The sequence below is a fragment of the Balaenoptera ricei genome, chromosome 17, assembly GCF_028023285.1.
Source record: "Balaenoptera ricei isolate mBalRic1 chromosome 17, mBalRic1.hap2, whole genome shotgun sequence".
Lineage (NCBI taxonomy): Eukaryota > Metazoa > Chordata > Mammalia > Artiodactyla > Balaenopteridae > Balaenoptera > Balaenoptera ricei.
The window spans coordinates 14908496-14934755 of record NC_082655.1 but is presented as its reverse complement, the minus strand read 5'-3'; the positions used below and the strand labels follow the sequence as shown (position 1 = coordinate 14934755).

The 26260-nt window shown below is 38.9% G+C and overlaps 1 protein-coding gene across 6 annotated transcripts in view; it reads left to right on the top strand.

Annotated features, from left to right (window-relative positions):
* Positions 1-26260, top strand: part of NSMCE2 (NSE2 (MMS21) homolog, SMC5-SMC6 complex SUMO ligase) — a 243482-nt gene that overhangs the window by 6063 nt on the left and 211159 nt on the right. For all 6 annotated transcript variants that reach the window (XM_059902075.1, XM_059902074.1, XM_059902076.1 and 3 more), the window contains exon 2: positions 1551-1721. In XM_059902075.1, the coding sequence (XP_059758058.1) occupies positions 1565-1721 (157 nt within the window). In that variant the 5' untranslated portion in view covers positions 1551-1564. The remainder of the gene's footprint in view (positions 1-1550; positions 1722-26260) is intronic.

The following is a 26260-nucleotide window of genomic DNA, read 5'->3' as shown; positions in this document are numbered from 1 at the left end:
CAATCTCCCAATTCATCCCACCCCCCACTCCTTTGTCATTATTGGTTTTTCATTCATATACACGGTCATGTCTTCTCTCTCTCAGTGTGAAATTTTAACACCACAGAAACTCCCAGAAGATAACATAATGAGAACCCTTGTTCCATCATCTGGATTTTAACATCTGTAACATTTTGCCATATTTGCTTCAGGTCTTGATTTTTAAGATCATTTAAAGAAAAAAAACAGATAAAGTTAAAGTCCCCAGGTCTACCTGGACCTTTATCCTTCATTAAGACTGTCTATGCTATGTTCCAAAAAATACTTACTGAATATTTGTTAATTGAATGATTTGAATTGATGATGAGTTGTATTATGGATGTTTGTAGTAGACTAACACCTCAAAAATAGAAATTAACATCTTAAGTGCCTTTCTCTGTGACCTTCCCTTTTTATACCCTGTGTCGTTTTTAATGAATCTAATGATTGACAGGCCTATTTGTTGAATGAATGGATGAATTTAATGAAAAGGGACCAATAATTGAGAAACTACTGTAGTAATCCAGTTGTGAGGTAAACATGGTGGCAGTGGAGAGGATTGGAAGGGCCACAGATACTAGACAGCTCAGAGACAGTTAAGCAATCTGTCCATGGTCACTCAGCAGTACAGTGGCAGAACCTGAATTCACGCTGTATCAGTATGATTTCTGAGAAAATACCTTTTTTGCTACCGTACAGCCTTTCCTCTAAGCCTGTGTAAATTCCCTCCACTTTTCTGGATGGTTTCAGTGGACTGAATTTCAGGTGGTTTGTGAATTAAGCAAAGATGTCTTTTTGTAGGGAGCTTTACGTAGGTAGTCCAAAGCTTAAAGAGTTGGTGGTTGAAGATACAGATTAGGGAGTGTTTTAATATGAAGATAATAATTGAAACTGTTACAGTGGGTGAGCTACCAGAAGATAAGAATTTACAGACAAATTCTGTTTTTTTCTGAAACAATCTGGGATCTCACCAAGTCTATAAATCTTAGAACCCAGAGGAACTGTCAGAAATAAAAGTTTTCTTATAATTTTCAGAATTCAATATGTATATGTGTCAGATAAGTTAAAAATTACAGGTTTTCAAAATTCTCCCTTATTAAACTATTTTATTGCTACTATTTTCATTTTTTGGAAGAATGCTTTATATGAGCAGCGTGCTTTTTCTGACACACTTATGTTTTTCTTTATATGAGCAGTGTACTTTTTCTGACACACTTATGACACACTTATGTAGGAACTGTGCTGTTGTTGAATTCTTTAAAGAATCAGGGAATCTTTTGGAAGACGATGTTCCCCCTCCTTTATATATTGAAGTACATCTTCTTTATATATTGAAATGCATCTATTATGTTTGGTGGCCCAGATGATGGGACAATGCTTTGATATCGTTTCAAGTGATATAGAATGTAGATAATTGTGTGGCACTTGTGGGGTACTGGATACATTCATATAGATGTTTATAGTGGTTCTGTTTTCCTATGCAGTTATTATTCTTATTCATAAATTTTGTTTCATTGTGTTTGAAAACTTAGGTAATAATTTCAAGATGCCAGGGCGTTCCACTTCAAGTTCAGGTTCAACTGGTTTTATATCCTTCAGTGGTGTAGAATCTGCACTCTCCTCCTTGAAAAACTTCCAGTCCTGCATCAGCTCTGGAATGGACACAGCTTCTACTGTTGCTTTGAATCTTGTGGAAACTCAGAGTAAGTAATGATTAAAACTTATTTCTTTTGTGTCTATTTTGACGTAACCCTGAGTGGTGGCATTGCTCTAGGGATGCAAGATACCGCTCACCTTTTGGGTAACCTTGGGACAATCATTTAATCCCTCTGGACATCTGTTTTCTCATCTTGTTTTACGTACCACATAGTGATGTACTGCGGATGAGATGAGATTGACTCATTCATATGTGTTCAAACCCCCATGAGCCACTAGAGACTGCACTAGAAATTTATGGGCTGAAACATGAAGGTATCTGACCTCAAGGAACATACAATCAAAAGTATGTGACATTTGTGGGACTTCCCTGGTGGCACAGTGGTTAAGAATTCGCCTGCCAATGCCGGAGACATGGGTTCGATCCCTGGTCCAGGAAGATCCCACATGCTGCGGAGCAACTAAGCCCGTGCTTCACAACTACTGAGCTTGCGCTCTAGAGCCTGCGAGCCACAACTACTGAGCCCACACACCGCAACTGCTGAAGCCTGAGTGCCTATAGCCCGTGCTCCGCAACAAGAGAAGCCACCGCAATGAGAAGCCCATGCACTGCAACGAAGAGTAGCCCCTGCTCGCCGCAACTAGAGAAAGCCTACGTCCAGCAACAAAGACCCAACACAACCAAAAAAAAAAAAAAAAAGTATGTGACATTTGTGAACTGTACAGTATACAGCATTATGATAGTTATTTTCCAGTAATTTAACTATATTTTGTTCATGCTTAATTACTCAGTAGACAGACTAAGCTGATGCTAGGGGTACTGGTAAAGGAAGGCCTCTACAAAAAATGAGAGAAGTTCAGTTTTGCTGAACTTGACCACAATTTTTTGATGAGAAGATCTAGAAAGATGTTATTTGCTTTGTTTGGATTAAATTTGTTTTTATTTTATATTATATATGGAAGCAGGGGAGCACCATAATCTTTTTGTTTTCCTTTTAATATCACTGTTTTTCAGCAATTTGATTGTGATGTGCCTTGTTGTGATTTTCTTTGTTTATTCTGTCCAGTGTTCTTCGAGCTTTATGGATTTGTAGGCTTACAGTTTTGATCAAATTTGGAAAAAAAATTCTGCTGCTATCTCTCCCCTCTCTTCTCCTTCTGGAGCTCCAGTTACATGTACATTAGGCTGCTTGGTAATGTCTCATAAGTCACTGAGGCTCTGGTGATTTTTTTCAAGTCTTTTTTTCTCTCTGACTTTAGTATGAATAGTTTCTTTTGCTGTGTCTTCAAGTTCATTAGTCCTGTCTTCTCAAGTGTCTAATTGACTAAATCTATCCAGGGAATTTTTAATTTCAGAGACTGTATTTTTCAGCTTTAGAAGACATGAAAAAGAATTAAATGGAATCTTATTTCTCTCTTCATTATGCTCATGTTTTCCTCTGTATGCTTGATCACATGGAGCGTATTTATAATAGCTATTTTAATATCTTTGTCTGCTAATTCTGTCATCTCTGTCTGTTGCCACTTGTGTGTATTATGTTGTTGAGTTTTTGGATTTTGTCATCTTCCTTTAAAGAGTATTGACCTTTGTTTTGGTTGGCAGCTAAGTAATTTGTGGATTAGGCTGATCCCTCCCAGGCTTGTTACACTTCGTTAGGGCAGGTCCAGTGTAGCTTTACTTTAGGGCTAATTTAGCCTTGTTACAAAGCTTGGTCTTTCTGGAGTCTCTGTTGATTGCCCAGAGAGTTCAATGAAAAAGCTCTACTCTGCTGGATGGAATTTGAATGTCTTCCAGTCCTGCGTGAATTCTGGGAATGGTTCACTTCACAGCTCACAGCAATTGTTCCTCTTCAGCTTAGGATTCAGCATCAGACTCAAGGGGATCTGTGTGTAGATTCCTCAAGGGCTTTCTCTGCGTGCCCCCCCCCAGCGCTCTGTCTCGCAAAACACCTGCTGCTCACCCTCCCTGAACTCCAGCCTCTGTCTTCTCAGTCCTTTAAGACTGCTGTGCTCCGCTTGGATTCCTCCTCCCTTGTGCAGGGAAGAGGGCAATTGGAGGACTTACCTCGCTTGCTTTCCTTTTCGCAGGCATCCCAATTCTGCTCTGCCTATTGTCCCACTGCCTGAAAGCAGTTGCTTCATATATTTTGTCCAGCCTTATAGTCACTCATGGCAGGAAGGTCAGTTCCATACTAGATATTCATTCACAGCTGGCAGCAGAAGTCACCCATCATCTTTAGTGGGTGGCCTCTAAAAGTCTTACCTCTGTCCAGCCTGATTTGTAGTCTCCTTTTGATGGTGATGGATATTTGGCTTTGGTAGGTAGGCCTGGGTGAACTCATAATAAGATCTTAAATCATAAGAGAGAAGAGCTGGTACATAACCTCCTGGAGGATTGTAGTCAGTTTTTTTCAGGATTTGCTTTGAAGGCTTCTTAGTATTTTTGATACAGAGTTCATTTTTGTTTGTTTTTGTTTTATTTTTTTAAAATAAGAAGTACATTTTGATGCAAAATGCAACATCTGTTTCATTTAAAAAGAAATATAAGCATCGTTTTTTGAGAGATTCATGCTCTAAAGCAGGGATTGGCAAAGTTTTTCCATAAGGGGTCAGATAGCAAATGTTTTCAGTTTTGTGAGCCATGTGGTCTCTGTTGCAACTCCTCTGTTGCAGGTCTGACAATTATTATAAAAATAGTTTTGACCCTGTGGACCTTGTGGAAGGGTCTTGGGGACCGCATCCTGAGAACTGCTGCTTATGAACCTGAATTGGAGTGCTTATGAGTAGGACTTTGGTGACAGGAGAAACTCCCTACAGAGAGGATGCCTAGGATGACCCCCACTGGAGTAATAGAGCAAGAGCTTGTTAGGAGAGCAGTTTTCACGTGACGCCCGACTGAGGTGCCGTCTGAGGACCCAGAGAGTAGAAAAACACCGGGTATTTAAGTAAATTTGAAAGTAACTCAGCCTCTAACAGTAGATGAAAGACTTTTAGGAGACAGAGCCAGTATTGCTACTTAATTGCAGGACTTGGAATCAACCTGATATGGGCTCTAGTCCCAGTTCCAGCTTTAGTTCTATAACTTGCTCAAAGATAGGTAATTTCTTTGAACTTCTAATTTTTTATCTGTGAAATAGAGATAAAAATGCCCATTTTATAAGGTTGTTGGAGTTAAATAAGATAGTATATGCAAAGTGCTCTTAGTGTAGTGTTTATTCAATAACTATCAAAAAGTATAGCCAGCAATTAGAAATTTAAGGGCCAGAGCTTAGAAGGGCCTGTGATGTGAAGAGGGGAGCAAAGGTGGATGAGTTTGTAGTCTATTTAAGGCTTTTGGTTTGCATGCTGCTAAATCAGTAATTCATGTTAGCCAACACTACAATGATTAACAAAGGTTTCTTCCTTTAGGTTGTTTACAGTTTAGCTGGGAAGGAAGACATATACATGCTATTCGAACATTAAGTGAACACTGAGGGCCTAAACATTGAACATTAAGGGCCTAAAAGAAGTTAGGACTTTATTATTGGATGGTTTAAAGTAGAGGAGGAATGTGGCAAGATCCAGGTCTAGAAAGATAACCTCATGGCAATACTGAGGCTGCTATGGAGGATGGAGATACCTCAAGTAGCTAATGAAGTTATTTCAGTAGCTCAGGTGGAAAAAGTAAGTTCAACTAAGATATTATAGTTGAGGTGAAGAGGATTCGATTTGTGTGCTTTGTATCTTATATTATGCCCCTACATTGTGATATAGGCAGGATAGTGTAATGTAAGAGTGCAGAGCTTTGTGTACAGAATGCCTGGGTTCTTGTCGAAGCTCCATCACTTATTATTTTTGTGTCCTTGGACAAGTTTTGTAACCTCTGTTTTAGATTTCTGATTTGTAAATGGCATTATTGTGGGGATTAAATGAGATAATACAAATTACATAGAGCAGTCATTAATACTTAATAAGTGCTCAGTAAATGTTAGCTATCATTTAGTCATTTGGTTTGCATTTGAGTTGACTATTTTCTTGGGCAATAGTCCATGGACTGGGAGAAATTAAAGTGCAGAAGAGCAAGTGGGAAAGTCCATGAACTATCTTCAGAGCAGAAATATTCCCTTTTCTTCTTAGCCTTATAAGATTAGACACACTTTCTGTTGACCTTTTGGGTTGCCCAGTTTCATCACAAATTAGAATGAATTTTGACAAAATAGGTGGTAACAATCACTTAGGGATCATTTTTTCACTTTGCACTGCAATTCTCTTGTCACTATATTATTAAATTATTGGTGGAGGGGATTCCTGCTGCCAAGAACTTGGGTGGTGATGTGTTTTGTTTTGTTTCCTGTTGGTTGCATATTCCTATACAGGTGCTTGCCCCTATTCAACTTTCTAGCATATTTGAAATTATCACCTTTTCCCGTGTTACGTTACAGCATATGGTGTCTGGGCAATTAGACTCTTGCTGCCACCCTATCTATTAATTTTTCTCTAAATTTATTGGTATTCTAGTAATTCTTTATTTGAACTAACTGGGAAATGAAATTTGTTACGTTAGGAGATTTTTCAGATAACCGGAGCTTATTTTTCAGATTTTAAAGTTTATTACGTACTTTTCTGTCTTCTTAAGCAGAATGTACCGACCTAATTTATCAGAGCTGTAGGTATCAACATCATCTTTAAGCAACTGAATTTTCATAAGCCCTTTAAGTTTAGTCAAGTAAACTTGAGGAATGGCCCTTTCCTAAAATGTTAGTGTACCTCAGGTTGCGTCCTCTCTCTTCCTGCCCCTGTGTCAGGGTGTGTCTTCAGATGGCCTTCAGAGGTTTGGTTAATGTTCTGCGATTCCGTGGAAAATGTATGTGCCTGAGGATTGACAGTTCTTATCAGATTCTCGCTGAATATTTGTGAGGAACGTTTGGAAGAAAAGAGTAAAAGGATGTATATTTAAATTGCCCAAGGGTCCAGCAGATGAGAAAACTTTGTTGGAGAGCTTCTGGATTTTACTCTCTATATTGCTTTTCTTTCTGTGACTTGCTGAAAGAAACAGAGCAGAAAGACTTCAGTTATTATGGTCAGTCAGGTAATTGGATGTTTGTTGAACTATTCTGAGGTACGGTGATGATAATGATGGCCATAATGATCAAAAGATGATAATAGCTTGATTGGTTACACACGTCTAATGTATGCAGGCACTGTGCTGTTTTCACAAGTGATATCTCACTTGGTCCTAACTAATCCTTCAGAGTAAGGACTGTTGTTATCCCCACTGGGTACATGAGCCACTGAGGCTTAGCGAAGTTAAGTGCTCTCCAAAGGTCACACAGTTACTAAGTGGTGGGAGTTGAGATTTGAGCATAAGGGATTTGATTGCAGTTTCTGCCCTTAACCATTACACTTTATTGAAAATTGATTGTGTTCGTCTGATGGCATTTGCAGCAGTTGGATAATATTGAAATAACATTTAGTGGTATTTAGCTCAGAAAATTTTGGTTATTTTGTTGAGGTTAACATTATCTGATTTTTCTTTTTTCTCCCTCTTCTTCTTCCTTTCCTTCTCGCTTTTGAATTCCGAAATGAGGTTGCATGCTTTTTCTTAAACAGCCCATCAGCTTTTGTCCTATTCTGCTAGTGAGGTTCTCAATGACTTGCCTTGGACATTCACGTGTTCCCTGGACTTTGGTGTCTTCTACTTGTAAAGGCAGAGTTGAGTCTGGTCGTGGAAGGAAGAAGCTGGGACCTTTTGGGGTCATTGTACTGACCCTAGTCTGTCTATTTCTGGACTTGTTGTAATGGCAGGAAAATCAGTTCCTTTTTGGTTAAGTAATGGTGGTCAGGTTTCCTCTCCATGCAGCGAGTTGCGGTCCTGACTGATAGAAGTGATACAGTGAATTGATTGCATGATAATCTGTTCTTTCATGTATCCAGAATTTGTACTCTCGTTAAGAGTCATCATCTTTTTAAACCTGATTCCTTTTTTTCTCACCTTGATCTCCACCTTGGCAATAAACAGAACTTTCACTTTGTGACAGTTACTTTAGAGTTAATGATGAATAAAGAACAGCCATCAGGGGCTTCCCTGGTGGCGCAGTGTTTGAGAGTCTGCCCGCCAATGCAGAGGACACGGGTTCGAGCCCTGGTCTGGGAGGATCCCACATGCCGCGGAGCAGCTGGGCCCGTGAGCCACGGCTACTGAGCCTGCGCGTCTGGAGCCTGTGCTCCGCAACAAGAGAGGCCGCGATAGTGAAAGGCCCGCGCACTGCGATGAAGAGTGGCCCCCGCTCGCCACAACTGGAGAAAGCCCTCACACAGAAACGAAGACCCAGCACAGCCAAAAATAAATAAATTAAAAAAAAAAAAAAAAAAGAACAGCCATCAGAGTTAAAAATTACATGGCCTTAGAAATTTGTGCTTCTTATGAATAACTGAACTTTCAGATTTGCAAACCTTAAGCATTCAGTTGAGTGCATACTTCTGAATCTGGATGCTTAGGTGGGTAATATTCTAGTTTTCCCCCTGATATAAGGCATTCTAAAAATCTAAAAATTTGAGGGATAGAGAGAAAAAGAAAAAGAAAATTATGAACACCCATAACCCTATCACCCATCACCTAATTTTATGAAAAAGGAGTAATTATTTTACTTAAATCTTTTATGTTAAATTTATTTTGAAAATTACTTAATGGTTTGAGAAGCCAGCACGTACTGACCTCACATTCTCAAGACCTATTTTCTTAGGAAGATCCACATTATGGATTTTCATTATGCTGTAATAAATTTCTCCATCTAGAGAACTGCTTCTTATAGCCAGGACTCTAGTTAAGTGGGAAGGTTTCTTTTTGGCCTTGCTGTTATACTTTATTCCATAATTATGTTATTGAGTAGAAGCAGAAATTAGAAGAAAGTAATAATAGTCGGGTGGTGGCCACAAAGACAATAAAAATAACAACCATAAGAAGCCAATGTTTGTATTTCTTATATAGCTTTTAAAACTGGAGTCAATTATAAAAGCAAAATATTATTATAACTTAAATAAATGAAGGCCATTGAAAATTATGGTATCTGTAGTGTTAAAAGTATAAAGGCATTGCCTACAGAATAGTAAAAATCCAGCTCTCTCAAAAAGCTCAGTTGTTTTGCCTATATCTTCGTATTTCCCAGGTGTAAGGAAAAACTGCACTGTTTCTACTCTGCTACTCACAGTGCTTGTGACACTTCTAGCTCCACTTCCCACTCCAAGCAATTCTCCAATTCTCCATTTCTCCAACTGGGTGTCCTACAATTCAATTCAGTTCTGAGACTGTTTACCTGGAGTTAGTGTCAGATCTCACAGGTTAAGCACTCAGTCCTATAAGACTGCCCCTACTGCCCTTGGGTTCTATAATTTGCTAGAGCAGCTCATAGAACTCAGGAAAACAGTTTATTTACTAGATTACCGATTTATTATAAAAAGGTGCATCACAGGAACAGCCAGATGGAAGAGATGCAAAGGGCAAGGTAAGTGGGAAGGGGCACAGAGCTTCCATGCCCTCTCCAGGCTTGCCTCGCTCCCAGCACCTCCGTGTGTTCACCGACCTGGAAGCTCTCTGAACCCTGCCCTTTTGGGTTTTTATGGAGGCTTCATTAAGTACCCACGCACGAGCAATTAAATCATTGGCCATTAGTGATTGAGTCAATCTCCAGCCCTCTAATCGTGTGGTTGGTTCCCATGGCAACCAGCCCCCATCTTGAGACTATCCAGGTACCCCTAGCCACCAGTCATCTCATTAGAATACAAAAAGACTTTTATCACTTTGATGATTCCAAGGGTTTTAGGGGCAGAAACCAAATATATATTTCTTCCTATTATGTCACACCAGGACTGTGTGTGTTTGTTCATTGTAGTGGCATATTTGTAGACTCTACAGTTAATCAAGTGAAAAGAACTTCCGATGAAATACATTTTTGGAGGAGATTGAAATATGCTAATAAAAAGAATCACAGGGAAAATTTTCACAATGATGTATATATTAGGGCAGTGCAATAAAGTGAGAAAACAGCCTTGTAACATCAATTAAGGTCCACAAAAAGATTTACCAGAATAAAATTTCCTGTTCCTTTTCCTCAATCCCTCTCCTTTGTCATCAGCAGTATTCATATTGATAATCCATTAATGCCATTTTGAGGCTGAAAGGAACCTTAGCGGTTAGGTGATCTCTGATGCTTTTACTCACTGGTTCTTACTTCAGGGAATGGGAGCTTTTCAGAATGAGTGAGGTTTGTCAGCCTCTAGGGTTGGGCAGAGAATAGGAATGAGGAAATGGGGGGGTGTGACAGCCCTCCATTCTTCTCCTCTACTGGTTATGAGTACAAAATGAGTACATTCCCTCTCTTCTTAACATTAATAAAATTTAGACTTGCTTTCAGATTGTGTGCTCAGGAAGTTGCCTATAAGCACATGATCTGAAAATCTGAGCATGTGTTTTGTCTGGCATGATTAGGTCCTTGAAATTTAGAAGGGCAACATGTCCTCTTCTCAGAATCTCTAACCCTTTGCCCTGCTTGATTTTTCTCCCTACTACTTACGTCACCACACCTTCTCACATACTATATCATTGGTATAGTTATTTGGTTTGTTGCCTGTCTGCCCTGTACGTAAGCACCGTGACTGCAGGGATTTTTGCCAGGTGCCTCTAACTCCCCCGCCCTCGCCCCTGCTGTTGCCTCTATCAGCACTTGGTATATAGGAAGCACTCAAGAAGTGAATGAATATATTTAAAACCTAGTAGGCAAATTAATATAAAAATTTCCTCTAATTGAGTATCTAGCTCATTTATATATGCACACAGGTTCATATCCATGGGTCCATAGATCCACTCCATCCCTGTATAGACCCCATCTATATAGCCGTATATGCGTAGTGTATATACAGTAGTGGGTGGTTTTGCCCTCAGGGCACCTTTGGCAACGTCTGGAGACATTTCTGGTTGTCACAACTTAGAGGCAGGTGGTGAGTGTGCTACTGGTCTCTACCAGCCTCTAGGTGTTTAGGTGTCGCTAAATATCCTACAATGCATAGGACAGCCCCTGGGCAACATCCAGCCTAAAATGTCAGCAGTGCTGAGGCAGAGGAACTGTGATATACACATATGCACATACGTATTCATTAACTCTGGTAAAAGGAAAATATTGTTTTTCGTCCAGAGAGGTTTTGAAATTTGCCTAGTAGAAAGCATAGGCAATACTAGGGGTTCTTTAGGTAAATAATACCTGAACTTTTATTGTATGTACTGCTTGCTATCAGTTAGGGATTTTTCTCTGTTTTCAGAGGTTCTTCATGTTCTCCTTATATTTTATATTTCTTTTTTGTGTTTATTGTATTTCCCTGTCTGGTCTGTAAGGTCCTTGAGGGTAGGATTCATCTGTAGTCATCCTCATACCCCACCTTCAGAGCCTAGCAGAGGGCTTTGTACATTTTAGGTCGTCTGCAAATGCTTATTGAGTGAATCAATCAATCAATCAATCAAGTAATTAAGGAATTTGGGTGTTGGGTTGAAGCAGCCATAGTAGGAGAATTAACCCCACTCACAAAAATGGGCAAATGCCACAAATCAAGCTGTTCTCATCAACTGGAGAGCTGGTCTTTCAGGTTACCAGCATGCCACGGCGCATTTCTCACATTGGAACGTATTTGCATTTGGTAGATATGGTTGGTAAAAGACTCTAAAGGTTACAAAGCCTGAATGCTGGGGGAACTTCAGGGTCAGCCTTTTCCTCAGCTGGTGAGATTCCTGGTACTGTTGACTTGTGTCTTCGAAATACGTGTGAGATGTTGCTATTAAATGTATCACTACCATAATTGTATTGTTTAGTCTTGACCTGGGAACATGCCTCACCTTCTGATGTAACCGTTTCCCAAAGTGTTGAAGTGGGTGAGGAAAAGAGAGCCGCCAGAGCTGACTATAGGCAGATACTATTAAATAAAGGTGCATGCGGTGAAAATCACTGAAAGGGGTAGTCTTATCCTCACTCTACAGATGGGAAAATGAGGCTCATTGAATTGAAGTAACTTACCATAGGGCACCCACCGAAGTGGCAGCCAGGGAATTTGAATTTGAAACCAGTTTGGCCTGATTTCAGCCCCTTGACCTAGATTAATCTGGCGCCCCTTTCTCTTTCTGATGGCCCTCAGTTGATGGCAGTAATCCTTTCTAGCTGTTAGTGATGTGAGAGGCATTTTTTGGGTATATTTTCTCTACTTCTTATTGCAATTATATGAGGTTTTACATCTTTTTTACAAATGAGAAAATTTTAAATTCAAAAAATTAATTAGTGAACAGTAGAGCATTTGAACTGGCAAAGTAGTATGGCACTTAGCCCCATACAGTGGCTCAACACAGATTCGTCTTTGCAATGATAGCGACAACGAGGAAAGTTCTTTTTAAAAAATCAGTTCAAAGATCTTTTTCTCATGTTTAAAAAATTATTATTATTATTTACATTTTACTTTTGACCCATCTTTCTGTGACATATTTTTATGAACTCACCTGTGGGTAGAGGGAAGTTTTGAAGAGAAAAAGGAAAGAAGAGTTTTGTCAGAAACTCATCCTATTACGGGCATTTGCTCTTAAAACGTTAGAATTAAATAGTTGGTCTCTGTGGATATCTAAATTTGTATCTTGAAAGGACAAAATCAAAATTAATCAATAGAGCAAGTCTTTGAAATTTCTTTATATTTTATGCCGCCGATATCAATGTCTGTGATGTTACCTGTCATATTGGAGGCTTGGTTTGGCATGGTTAGCCTTTCAGAGTTGATTTTTTTCTGTTAACTGGTAAGTTTGCCGTTTAAGCCATGGAGTAAGGGATGGTATATACTTAATTGTGACTGTGTGGACCAGTGGCCATACAGGGCATATATCTCTTGACCCAGTTTTCTTACTTCAAGCATATAACTTTTTAATTATGAATAAATAGATATTTATTAAAAGGGTTTTTTTGTTTTCTGAGGAAGAGCATAATTTCAAGTTGAATTTAAAGGAATGCAAACATCTAGGTGCATTATGGGACTTCTCTTACTCAACCCCAGTTTAAGTTGTTATTTAAAGTAACCTAGTTCTCCTCTAAGACCTAAATAGAAAATAAACAGTTTAGCAAGTAATCAAGAGAAAGGTTTTTCTCTTTTCTCTTGATTACTTTATAACATAGTTGCACAGGAGCAAATGTAAACATTGGACCCTATTATCATTAGGGTAGGTGACTCAATTTAAAAATCACTAGTGTTCTACCTCCTTGGCTTTTCATGTGTTCCCCCTTTTCAGGTGAGCCCCCTTAAGATGCTGTAACCTGATATCCTGATACCAATAAATGCCTTTTCTTTGTTTCACAGGGCTTTTTGCTTTTTTATTGTATTTTTGTTTTGTTAATGTGTTTGGTCTTTAGAAATTAGAAATTGAGCACTTTTGTTCATTGATGAACCTAATTTTTTAAGACTTTGCACTTAATTTTTGTGTAAGGACTGATTAACCCAGTGGTTCTTTTTTTTTTTTTTTAATTTTATTTATTTATTTATGGCTTTGTCAGATCTTCGTTTCTGTGCGAGGGCTTTCTCTAGTTGTGGCAAGCAGGGGCCACTCTTCATCGCGGTGCGCGGGCCTCTCACTATCGCGGCCTCTCTTGTTGCGGAGCACAGGCTCCAGACGCGCAGGCTCAGTAATTGTGGCTCACGGGCCCATTTGCTCCGCGGCATGTGGGATCTTCCCGGATCAGGGCTCGAACCCGTGTCCCCTGCATTAGCAGGCAGATTCTCAACCACTGCGCCACCAGGGAAGCCCCCCAGCGGTTCTTAAACATGGGAGGGAACCACTTAGAGGGCTTGTTGAAACAGATTGCTGGGCCCCACTGCTAAAGTTTCAATAGGTCTAGAATGAGGCCAAAAATTTGCACTTCTAACAAGTTCTCTGGTGATGCCAATGCTACTGGTTCAGGGACCACACTTTGAGAACCCTGGTCTAATCATTATTTCCCCTTTGACAGGAGAAACCTATGCCACTAGGTGGCACCAAAACACTTCTTATGAGGTAGCCATTGAGGCCTTACTGATCTGTGTGTGTTGATTGCAGGGTTCAGGATTGTGTAAGTACAATCACTAAATTATTGGAATCTAGTAGCTTGGAGCCTGAATTATTCCATATATCTAAAAATACAAAAATTGTGCTGTTTCTATCAGACCAGAAAAACTGTAGGGCTATTAGGATCACAACATTTTAAGATCAGCTCTTCCAGGAATGAGGACTAGACTGCTCATTTCCACTAGCTTTATTTCTAGTTATCCAGGTTACTCAGTTCATTTACCAGCGATAGATGCAGGCCCTGTCACAAAAGAGAAAGAAACATCTCATATTTATTATTTATTATTCTGAGTTAGTGATCTTGATTTTGTTGTTGATAACATTTAAAAACCACTTTAAATTCTATCAGTGGGCCAAATGTGTGGGGCACAGTTTTGGGATATTAAAAAGTGTGAAATGTGTTTTCCTCTCCTATTGAATTCCTTAGTCAGAAAGTTGAGTAGTTTCCTTTTTGAGAGCTATGGAGAGGAAAGTTTGAGCTGTGGTTGGCCTCACCTCACCTCGTGTTATGGTGCACTCTCACTCTGTAAATTTCCAACCATTCCCACACCTCCAGATTTTCTTTCTTCCCCAGACTGTAAAAACCTGAAGGTTGGCTTGGTTTCTACACATGATGGAATGTGTGGAAATAATTGCTTGCTGTACTCTCCTATTTGCTAAGCTCTCCCATCCACATTGGGATGTCACTTTTTGAAATAGTAAATGAGTCATATTTTAGTTTTTAAAACAGAATACGTATAGTACCTAAATACTGCCTGGGTTTTTCTAGATGCTTGAGAATAATCTTTGTGTTGATTCTATTTTTTCTTTTCTTTTCTTTTTCTTTTTTAAACCTTTGGAGCAGAGGCATGGGTTAGGTTTCAATGACCTAATAGGTATGAAAATGACTACTACAGGAAAAACCGAAGTGGAGTCACTCGATCAGATTTTAAAATTAGACTAGCACTTTATCATATATCTTTGATCATTGAAAAGAATTAAGACTAGTTTAATTCTAGGCAAAGATAACAATTCATGGCAGAAGTAGAACAGGCTTTAGGATCGTTTTTGAAACATCAGGTCCTTTTTAAAAGACATAAAAGTTTGTCTTTGCCTAAGCAGAAAGGAGCTTTTATTAGGTTGGTGATTAACAGGTGAAACCAATTTGATTATTCCAGAGAAGATTTTTTAATTATCCAGACCTATTTCTCCCTCTTCCTGTACTTTACACCTGAAACTAAATGTGCGTTCTGTATAAATGTAAAGTGTTATTTGTGTGTAGCAGCACTGTCCAATAAAAATATAATGTGAGCCGCATGCGTAATTTAAAATTTTCCACTATCCTCATTACAAAAGGTAAGAAAAAAGAGGAGGAATTAATTTTAGTAATATATTATTTAATCTAATGTGTCTAAAATATTATCTCGACTTGTAATCGTTATGAAAATTGAGTTATTTTTATACTTACGTTCTTTTCTCAGTCCTGACTAACCTCATTTCATATGCTTAATAGCTACAGTGGGAAATGGCAGAGGGCATTTCACTTTTCAGTGACTATCAGAGGAGGGCAAAAAATTGTAATGGTAGTTAGATCGTTTAGTTTTGCAGCTTTTTAGCCATTTTGGTGAATATTCACATTGAAACATTGAACCAGTTGGTAAAACAAGATAATACTATCTATTGATTTCTTTTCCTTTTTTTTTTTTTGTACTTGTCAGTCCTTTACCACTGGCATGATTGGTATTTTAGGTTTTTCCCAAAATTGTTTAACCCCCTTAAAATCACTTACTTCTCCAGAGCCTATTAATATTTGCCTCTTTTCGAAATGTCACATCCTAATTTGACTCCATACCTACAGTACTTCCATATTTTGTAACTGATGTGGTAAATTAGTTTCTTGCTAGTGTTGAGCAAGCTAGAGAGGCTAAGCCTCTTAACTTCAGCCAGAATATACTGGTTGCTGTAAACAATTAGGCCTGTCAGCAGTTGACCTTGGAAATGCTAATTTGCTTATCCCTGGGTTCTGCTTCAGGCACTGCCTTTCCCTCTGTGGGTGGGAGTTATGAACCCAGTTTGGAGAAGAACTAGAGGCCCTTGGGGCAAGCTCCAAACGGATGTGCTTCTTGCTTCACTTCTGCATGTGACCAAGTTGCAAGAGGCATTCCTTGCATGAATTTCTTTGAAGACCTTTTAAAGTCGGCACTTATGCCTAGACAGAAATTGAGAGGAAGCTTCATTGACATTTGGATCTACCCTTCCCCTGCATTCTAGCACCATCTGCCATAATGAGGTTGATTAAAAATGATTCCATTACTATTTCATTATATCCCTTGATGGGATTTTACTTATGATAACTAACCTAGCTTTCTTTTTAATCCCTCCCGGTTAATTGGTCCATTTTTTATGGCTAAATAATATTCCACTCTTTGGATATACCACATTTTGTATATGCATTCATCAGTTGATAGACGCTGGATTGTTATTATTAATAAATTATTTTTTGGATATTATTAAGAAATGCTACTCTGAACATTTGTGTACAAATTGGAATCTCATTGTGGTTTTGATTTGCATTTCCCTAATGGACAATGATGTGAAGCTTCTTTTCATGTGCTTACTGGACATTTGTGTATCTTCTTTGGAGAAATGTCTATTCAGATCCTTTGCCCATTTTCGAATTGAGTTATTTCTGTTTCTATTTTTGAGTTATAAGAGTCTTTATATATTCTAGATACAAGTCCATTATCAAATATATGATTTGTAATTTTTTCCCCTTCTGTGAGTTGTCTTTTTACTTTCTTGCTAGTGTTCTTTGAAGCATAGAAGTTTTTTATTTGAGGAAGTCCAGTCATCTGTTTTTCCTTTTGTTCCCTCTGTTTTTGATGTCATACCTAAGAATCCATTGCCAAATCTGACGTCATGCAAATTTATTCCTAATTTTTTCCTAGGAGTTTTATAGCTCTAGCTATTATATTTAGATCATTTTGAATTAATTTTGTATATGGTTTGAGTTAGTGGTCCAATTTCATTCTTTTTCATGTGGCTGTGCAGTTGTCCCAGCACCATTCCTTCCCCACTGAATAGTCTTGGTACCTCCTTGTTGAAAATCAGATGACCATTGACACACAAGTTTATCTTTGGACTCTCCATTAATTTTATTCCATTGATAGAATTCTGTATGCCTATCCTTATGCCTGTACCACACTGTCTTGTAGCTGTTGCTTTGTAGTAAGTTTTGAAGTTGAGAAGTATAGTCCTCCAACTTTGCTCTTCTTTTTAAAAATTGTTTTGGGTCTTTGGGGTCTCTTGTAATTCTGTATGAATTTTAGGATCAGCCTATCAGTTTCTAAAAAGAAGCCAGCTGGGATTCTGATGAGATTGCATTTATTTAGATCTTATTTAATTTCTTTCAACAATGTTTTCAGAATATTAGTTGTACATTTCTTCTGTTAATTTATTCTAAAACATTTTATTCTTTTTGATGCAATTGTAAATGGAATTATTTTCTTAATTTCGTTTTCATATTGTTCATTGCAAGTGTATAAAAATACAATTGAGTTTTGTGTTTTGAGCTTGTATCCTGCAACCTTGCTGGACTCGTGTGTGTGTGTGTGTGTGTGTGTGTGTGTGTGTGTGTTTATTTTTTTTAGTGGATTCCTTAGGATTTTCTTTATGCAAGGTCATGTCATCTGTGAATAGAGATAGTTTTATTTTTTCCTTTCCAATCTATTTGCTTTTTATTTCTGTTTCTTGCCTGGCGCTAGAACCTGCAGTAAGTTATTTACTTAATACTGAATACAAGTGGCAGGAACAGACATCCTTATCTTGTTCCTGATCTTAGGGCAAAAGCGTTCAGTCTTTCATCATTAAGTGTAATGTTCTCCGGAGAGCCCTGCAGTGTCCTTGCAGCACCCTCTATTGAGAAAGCTTAACATTACGCTCACTGTAAGGAGAAGTGCTTAAAGCAATTTCATTCATTATCACAGAGCATGTATAAAAAGATAAATTTTGAGCTGAGAGGCAATAAATTGATTAACTGGCACAGCACACAAATAAGCAAGAGGAATAAAGCTTTAGAAGTGCTGTGATAGAAACCTGTGTGCAGGAATCAATGGGGGCATCATGGAGTTAATAGTAGATTCTAGCTGAGGACCTTTAGGAGAAATTTCATGCAGAAGATGATGACAAAAGATGAATAGTGCCTCCTATAGAATGGGAGAGGGTATCTCTGAGGAAAGCAAAGGTGAGAAGTAGTCCAAAGAACTTGGTATCAAGATCTGTGATGGATCTGGGGTTTTTACCCTACTTGGACGCTATCAAGTTAGCCTGCCACAGTTTCATGGATGCTGGCGGAAGACAGGAGACTCCTAGGTAAGAGACAAAGGCCTTTCTTGTTGTACATCAAGCCATGTGAGTATTATGGTCCTGTAGGTTCACTCCCAATCCGAGTCCTTACAGGGGTGATATGGAAGAGCCCAGGGCAATACTGCGGTGGCCTTGGGTTGGAGCTGAGGAACCTTGAGCTTGGGGAACCCAGATTTGTATAATGGGCAGTAAACCTGCCTGACTTTTGCTCTGGAGGAAGACATTATCTTTATTATACTGCCCTCTGCTTTGGAGGGAGACACTATCTAGTCTTCCAAAGCTTTGTTCATTATGCAGACATCCTTGAAAAGATAGTCTGGAACAAAAGGGCAATTCATGCTTCTGCAAGATGTGCAGAGATGTGTGAGACCCATGAGGAATTGTTTCCCAATGCCTGGCAGATTCAGGGAGATACAAGTAGTTCAGATTGAAGATTATCTTCAGTTTGGGCCTTTCTAAGATTTTTACCACCATGTGTTATAGCTTTAGTACTATTACATCGAGAAGATGTAATACATCTCACAATATAGTAATAAGGCCTTGGTTACTGCCAGGTTCCTTTCATCTTTCCGTTTCTTCTTTCCCTTTTTTCCCTATTGGGCAGCAAAATACTTTGGTTGGCTAGGCAGAATAATTTAGGACTTGAAGGACCAGTTCTGGAATCAAGTAAACTGGGCTCAGACTCAGCTATGCTAGTTAATTACATAGTGACTTTAGGTTTTGGTTTCCTCATCTGTAAAATAGGGGATAATATTGTAAAATAGGAACTAATATCTAATGAATATTTAATTGTGTGCCCACAAACATCTCCCTTATTCCCACCTTATTTAGGGTTGATGTGAGAATTGAATAATGTGTTTAAAATGCTCTCCACAATGCTTGGCACATAACACTCACATTTTATTGGTCAATTACCTTTTTTTTTTTTTTAATTAATTAATTTATTTATTTTTGGCTGTGTTGGGTCTTCGTTTCTGTGCGAGGGCTTTCTCCAGTTGTGGCGAGCGGGGGCCACTCTTCATCGCGGTGCGCGGGCCTCTCACTGTCGCGGCCTCTCCCGTTGCGGAGCACAGGCTCCAGACGCGCAGGCTCAGTAGTTGTGGCTCATGGGCTTAGTTGCTCTGCGGCATGTGGGATCCTCCCAGACCAGGGCTCGAACCCGTGTCCCCTGCACTGGCAGGCAGATTCTTAACCACTGTGCCACCAGGGAAGCCCAATTACCTTTTTTTATTAAACACATACTAACTCTTATTTTTATTTATTTATTTATTTCTTACTATCAGCTATAGTTTTTATTCAGTCTCCAAAGAGTCCAAAGAGCTATTTTTATTAGATCTTTTTTTTTTTTTAAACTGAGGTATAGTTGATTTACAACGTGTTAGCTTTGGGTCAATTACTTTTTGACCAATACAAATAACAACAAAAAAATGTTTTTGTTAGTAGTTATTTGGGCCCTTTGCAGAATAGAAAGATGGATCCTTTGGAGCTCTTGGTTGAGAATTAGTATTGTATAAAACTAGTATTGTACAAATTTAATATTGTAGAAATAGCCCTGAGTTAAAAATGCAAGTTCTCTTATCTACTAGCTGTGTAAGTTTGAACCAGTTACTTCACTTCTTTGAGCTTCCTTTTCTTTGTGTGTAAAATATGGCCAATATCTCCTTTTCACGGTTGTTCCTAGTTCGAAACAGTTTATATCCTTTGTCATGCCGGATTTACTTCTCACCTTGGCTGGTCAGCCTGTAAACACTTACTTTGACTATAAAGAGAATGAGTGAAAAAATGACTTTAAAGTATATACCTTCCTATTGGGATGGAGAATGGCACTGAGAGCCTGTGTTGAGTGAGGGCCAAGTGTGGTTGTGAGGGGGAGGGGGAGAGGGAGTATGGGCATTACCTTCTTAGTAGGAAAAAAGTGACATCTATGATGGTTTCGGAAGCAGAAATGTGTTCTAGTTTCAGAAAAATTAGTATGGGATTTAATTTCAAGCAAAAAGGATCAGAGCTCCTTTGGGACAGACTAAAATAGACATTTAAACCAGTTACAAAGAAAGATTATGTAATCTGTTACCTAGAGGATGCAGTTTTTGTTAGTGCTCTCTACTCCCTTAGAATGGAGCCTTCCAGAGTCCTTAGGTAGTTTTGGAGTTTGTTGAATTTGAAAGAATTACTCTATATCTGCCTTATCTTTCCAAAGAGCACTATGCACTTGTGTTTAGATACTTACTAATTGGGAAGCGAAATACCAATGCTAGTCCGGTAACGAATCCTACCAGATTCACATATCAAATTCCTATAATACCCAGAAGGCTTCTCATAGACCCAGATGGGTGTCAGAGATTACCATGCAGGTCTAAGAGATGTTTCACATGCTCAACTGTGAAGCACTTTCTTTTCTTTACTGTTTTATTTTTTGGTTAACTGATTGTATGTTCCATTAATTTACCTCTCATTCAGGTATTTAACGAATGTTTGCATTTTCACTCCAATGATATTGTTTTTGCTTCTCATCCTTACCATTCTTGGCAATATCACCGGTGGGGGAACCTCTCAAAACATAATCAAAATCCTTCACATAATCTGTCCCTCACATTTTAGTACAGTTATAGCACAAGTGGAGCAGATGACTGCCATGTGAATAGGGATTTCAATATACTTTTGTTCTATATTTATTTAATGCTTTTAATTGGTCGCAATTGAGCACCATGGGAGTAGATTTCTCAAAAGAACCTTCAGAAAATATATTTGCCCAGATTTGAATTTATCAGTTACAGTTAAACAGGTGACTGATTTAACTTCTCTTTTTCATTAAGAGTACATTTTAACTCTGGATCTGGAAAAGAAATGAGGTTTTAAGAGATAGGACAGGCACTCATACATTTATTAGAGGTATTGAGTATTTCTCATGTGCTGTATAACTGCTCTCCAATTATGGCCCCCAGCAAGTCTTCCCATCGTTGTGCTTGCATGCTATTCCTCGTATCAAGAGATGGAGCTTACTGGGGTAATTTGTTAAGGAGCAAGAGATGAAATTGGTACCAGGAGTAGAGTTTAAACCCACGTTGGCATATGCCCTTATTGCTGTAAAACAAACTACCTTGAAACTTAATGTGTTAAAACTGTAAACTTTCTTTTGTTAATGTCTCATGATTCAGTGGGTTGACTGAACTGGGCTGGGAGGTTCTTCCACTCCATGTGAGGTCAGTTAAGATGGCAGCCATTTGGGGGCTCGACCGGGTTAGAATTTGCAAGGTGGCTCCCATAACATGGCTGGCAGTTGGTGCTGTTGACTGGATGCTCAACTGGAGTTATTGACCAGAGCATTAGGGTTCTCCTTCATGTAGCCTCTCCACATGGTTTGGGTTTCTCCCAGCACAGTAGCCGTTCCCAGGGGAAGGAAGCAGAAGCTGCCAGACCTGTTAAGATGTGGGCTCAGAAGTTCCAGAACATCACTTCTACTGTGTCTAATTAGTCAAGAGCAGTCACAGGACCAGCCTCAATTTATGGATAGAGAAAATAACCTCTACCTCTCAGTTAGGGGGTAGCATTCATGTGAGGACCAAAAGGATTAATACTTCCTGTGCTAGGTGTTGGCAGTATAGCAGTGACTAAAATAGACATGGCATTTGTGTACTGAGCAGAGGCTGGAGAGAATAGGAAAGGGCCAGAACAGGGATAGAAGGCTCTCGTAAGTCAAATTAAAGAGTTTGGACTTTATCTTTCGGGCAGTGAGAAGCTATTAAAAAGTTTTTTAAATCGGAATAAGATAATTTGTATTTTGCATTAATTCTCTGGCTATAATGTGGGAAATGGCTTCCTAGGAATGAGCCTAGAGGTAGACCAACCAGTCAGGAGGCTGTTGCGGTCCCAGGCATTAGATAGTAGTGACTTGGACTAGGAAGGTGGCGTGGGGTCTGGGCAGATTCATAAGAGACAAAGGAGGGATAATTGATGAAATTCAGTGATGTACTGAATATGGAGATTAAGGGAAAGGAAGGAGTCAACAGTGATACTCAAGTTTCTGACTGAAGCATCCCCATTAAGAAAGGCCCGGTTTCCTAGCCTGGTGGCCATTATTTTGCTATTGCTGTGGGAACAACTTACCACAAACTTAGTGGCTTAAAACAACACAAATTTATTATCTTACAGAGCTGGAGGTTAGAAGTCTGAAATGGGTCTCCCTGGGCTAAAATCCAGGTGTTGGAAGGGCTGTGTTCCTTAGTGGAGGCTGTAGGGGAGAATCATTTTCTTGTCTTTTTCAGTTTCTAGAGGCTCCTCACATTCCTTCCATCTTCCAGGTTAGCAATGGCCAGTCAGGTCTTTCTCATCCCGCATCACTGTGACATTGACTCTCCTGCTTTTCTCTTTCACTAATAGGGGCCCCTGTGATTATATTAGGTGCACCCAGAGTAACCCAGGATAATGTATCTCCCCATCTCAAGGTCCGTTGATTAGTAACCTTAATTCTCTCTTTGCACATAACATACATACTGACAGGTTCTGGGGATTAGGAAATGGACATCTTTGGGGGGCTGTTATTCTGCCTCTGACAAATGGGAACTGGAAGACAAATTTTGGGGGGGAAATGAATTCAGTTTTAGACATGTCTCCAAGTGGAGATGACCAATAAGCAGTTGGTCTTTGAGTTCAAGGTAAAGGTAGGATTTGGAAGTAGCCTACATGTGGGATTTGAAGCTGTGAAATACATATTTGTTTCTGAGAACATGTTAAATGAAAAGAGGGCCTGGGCCAGCATTCTGGGGGGGTTGGTGCGGACAGAGGAGATTGAGGAGGAGCTACTGGAGGGTAGGAGCAAACCTAGCAGGATTTGGTTTCAAGGAGGTTGTTGTATCTTTGCCTGGAAAGGATCCTTAAACATCTTTTTTAACCTACTTCTAATACAGATCAGGAAACTGAGGCCCAGAGAGAGGAAATAACTTGTCTAAGATAGTTGAACTAGTTGACAATTTGCTTCTTGATTCTTGCTTCAGTATGTTTGCCACACTGCAACCTGAGTCTGTTTAATCTTTTTATTTTGAAGATGGTGTTGAGAAAAGATTTTGCCTGTGTGTGTGTGTGTGTGTGTGTATGTGTTGCGTTGGGATTCTGAATACCAAGAGAGAAAGTTGCAGTAATAATGTTATCTAGCTAATGCCTTAATTATAATGCAAGTAAATTCTTTATACCAAATAACAACAGTTAAGAATTATTTTTTTAATCATGTAGACTTTTCTCAGTGTAGCTTCACCTCTTTTGGCTGTCTCTCTTTCACCTCATTTTGTGTGTACGTGCTCACTCTCTCTAAATAAACTTTTTATTTTGGAATAATTTCAGGTTTACAAAAAGTTGCAGATAGCGCAGAGAGTTCCCATATACACTCACCCAGGTCTCCCAGTTGTTAAGATCTTACATTTCCATGGTACGTTTGTCAAAACTAAGAAACAACATTGGTACATTACTATTGACTAAACCAAATAGGAAATTCCAGACTTTCTGGATTTCACTAATGTCTTTTTTCAAGACATTGTCCAGGATCCAGTCCTGGCTATCATATTGCATTTAGTCACCATTTGCATTTAGTCACCATCTCCTTAGTCACTTCTTAATCTGTTTCTTTTTTTTTTTTTTTCCATTTTTTCTTGGTTTTTATAACCTTGACAATTTTGAGGAATCCTGGTTAGATTTTCTGTAGAATGTCCCTCAATTTGGGTTTGTCATGATTAGATCTGGGTTATGTGTTTTTGGCAAGAAGACCACAGAAGTCTAGTGCTCTTCTCATCACATGATACCAGGGGATACATGTCATCAACATGATTTACTGGTGATACTGACCTTCATCACCTGGCCCCAGTAGTGTTTATCAGGTTTCTTTACTGCAAAGTTACTTTTTTTTTTTCTCCTTCTACATACTGTTTTTTGGAAGCAAGTCTAACTCTGCCCACACTCAAGCGGGGAGAGTTAAGCTCCACCTCCTAGAGGGACAAGTAACAACCTAAATTATTTGGAATTCTCTTATAAAGAATTGTATTTTCCCTGTCCCAGCCCCCAAATCAGCTGTTTCTCCAAGGAGTTCTGGTTCCTTTTATCAGAAAATAGTATTTAGAAACTAAGATCTGGGCTCTGGGTATGCTTGTTGCTACCAGAATGTCACTGCTTCTAGGTCCTTTCAGCAGCAGAGTTAGGAAGTATATGTATATATACTAACATATGTGTACACACGTAACTGTCATTATTTCTGCATCTGTCCATCTGCATTTATATTAAGGTAACCATGTGTTCATACTGATGTCTTCAACTCTAACCTAGTACCACATGCTTAAATTGTAGTAGTCTTCTTCCCTTGTTTATCTGTAACTTCCTTCTTCAATGTTAAGAGATCTGGTTCCCACTATCCACCACCGTTTACTTATTTGTTTACCCCAATATACATGTAAAGCTGTTTCCGAATTATTAACCCATACCTCCATGATGGACAGCTTCATCAGCTAGCATACAATGCTTATGTACAGTTGTTTTTGTCTTTAGTATTAACAGTTTTCAGTCAAAACACCATTCAAGGTTACTTGGGTCAGCTCCTTTTTCCCCCCACTTCCTTCAGTGAGCTTATTATGTCAAACATCTGTAATACAGTAAAATTCCTTTGTCATAGTCTACATTCCATCCCAGGATCCTTCCGATCCCTGATTGTTGCTTTGTTGTTGTTCTTGTTGTTTTTGTATGCATTAAGGTTTTGTGAGTTAAATTCATATAGGTTTTGACACTGCAGTCTCTGTCTGAAAATGTGTACTATACTGAAGACATGTTTGCTGACAGCATTGTTGGAAGTGTTATTCCGAGACCAGGACTACGAATGAGACCATAGTCACGTTTATAGGTCAGCAGCCAGGGTTAATGAATCTACCGTGTTCAGAGGTCAGGAATAGCCCATATATCAGGAGCCCTCAGTAGTCACAGGTTTGGAGGTGGTAGGGTTTAGAGGATTAGGCATATCTCAAATACAAGGTAAAGAGTTATGTTATGTCATTGAATCAGGACACAGATATTGGAACTTAAAGTGATGGCAAGTGGAATCTACATGAAAGGACCATATTAGGTGTATGTGGTACACAGCCAACAGGAGCAGCGCTGTGGTAGCTGCAGTGAGTTCTGAAATGGAAAAAATGCTTGGAGATTGTAAGTACTTGAAGGGAGACATTCTTTCTCTTTGAAACCCATACAGAAATGTTTCTCAAACTGTAGTCCTCAGCAGGCTGTCTTAGAAACAACTGGGATGCTTATTCAAAATTGCAGAATTGGAGCTTCTGGAAGCAGAGCACAGGAATCTGTATTTTAAAAAAGCATCCCAAGCAATTCTGATACATCCTGAAGTTTGAGAACCTCTCCTCCTGTAGTGAGGGTGAGATGCCTTGCACAAAGTAGCTGTATACTTGTGTTTACAAAGTGAATTGCAGATGAGTTCTGATGCCTTCTGATCAGAGAGCCAACTTGGCAAGTAATGTTAATAGAAATACCTAATGCATATTGAGTGTTCATTCTGTGCTAAGTGCTTTTAGAAGATTAGCTCATTTAATTTGTATGGAGAAGATACTATTATTATCCTCTTAACAGAAGATTGATAAAATTAAGGTTTAGAAAGTTTGAATAACCTCCCCAAGATGACAAATAATTCTTAAGTGGTAGATTCAGAATTCAAACCCAGGCATTCTGCCTCCAGAGTCCATGTTGTTAATGATGTTTGAAATCTCTGCTTTTAGGAGTTCATGCCAGCCATCCCCATAGTTTCAGAGATAAATTAACCCATCTAAGAAAGAATAAGAGACTGTTAAAGTCACACTGCCATTTTGGTGCTTCAACAACTAAAAGTTTGCATGTGTTCATATTTTGCTGTTCATATTCGGCTCTCAAGGAAGCGGTGTTAGAGTTATATTCCTGAATCCTGAGAAGAGGCATGTATCCTAAAACAATTTTAAAACTGTTTAAAAATACTTAAAATAATTTGACAATGTCACATGAATGTAAAAGTACAGTACATAGAGCATAAGAGTAAGATCACAGATGTATAGACTCTTAGACCTGAAATGGACTTTCAGGTCATGAACTCCCTCTTATAGTGAGGGAACTGAGACCCAGAAAGATGAAGTTATTAAC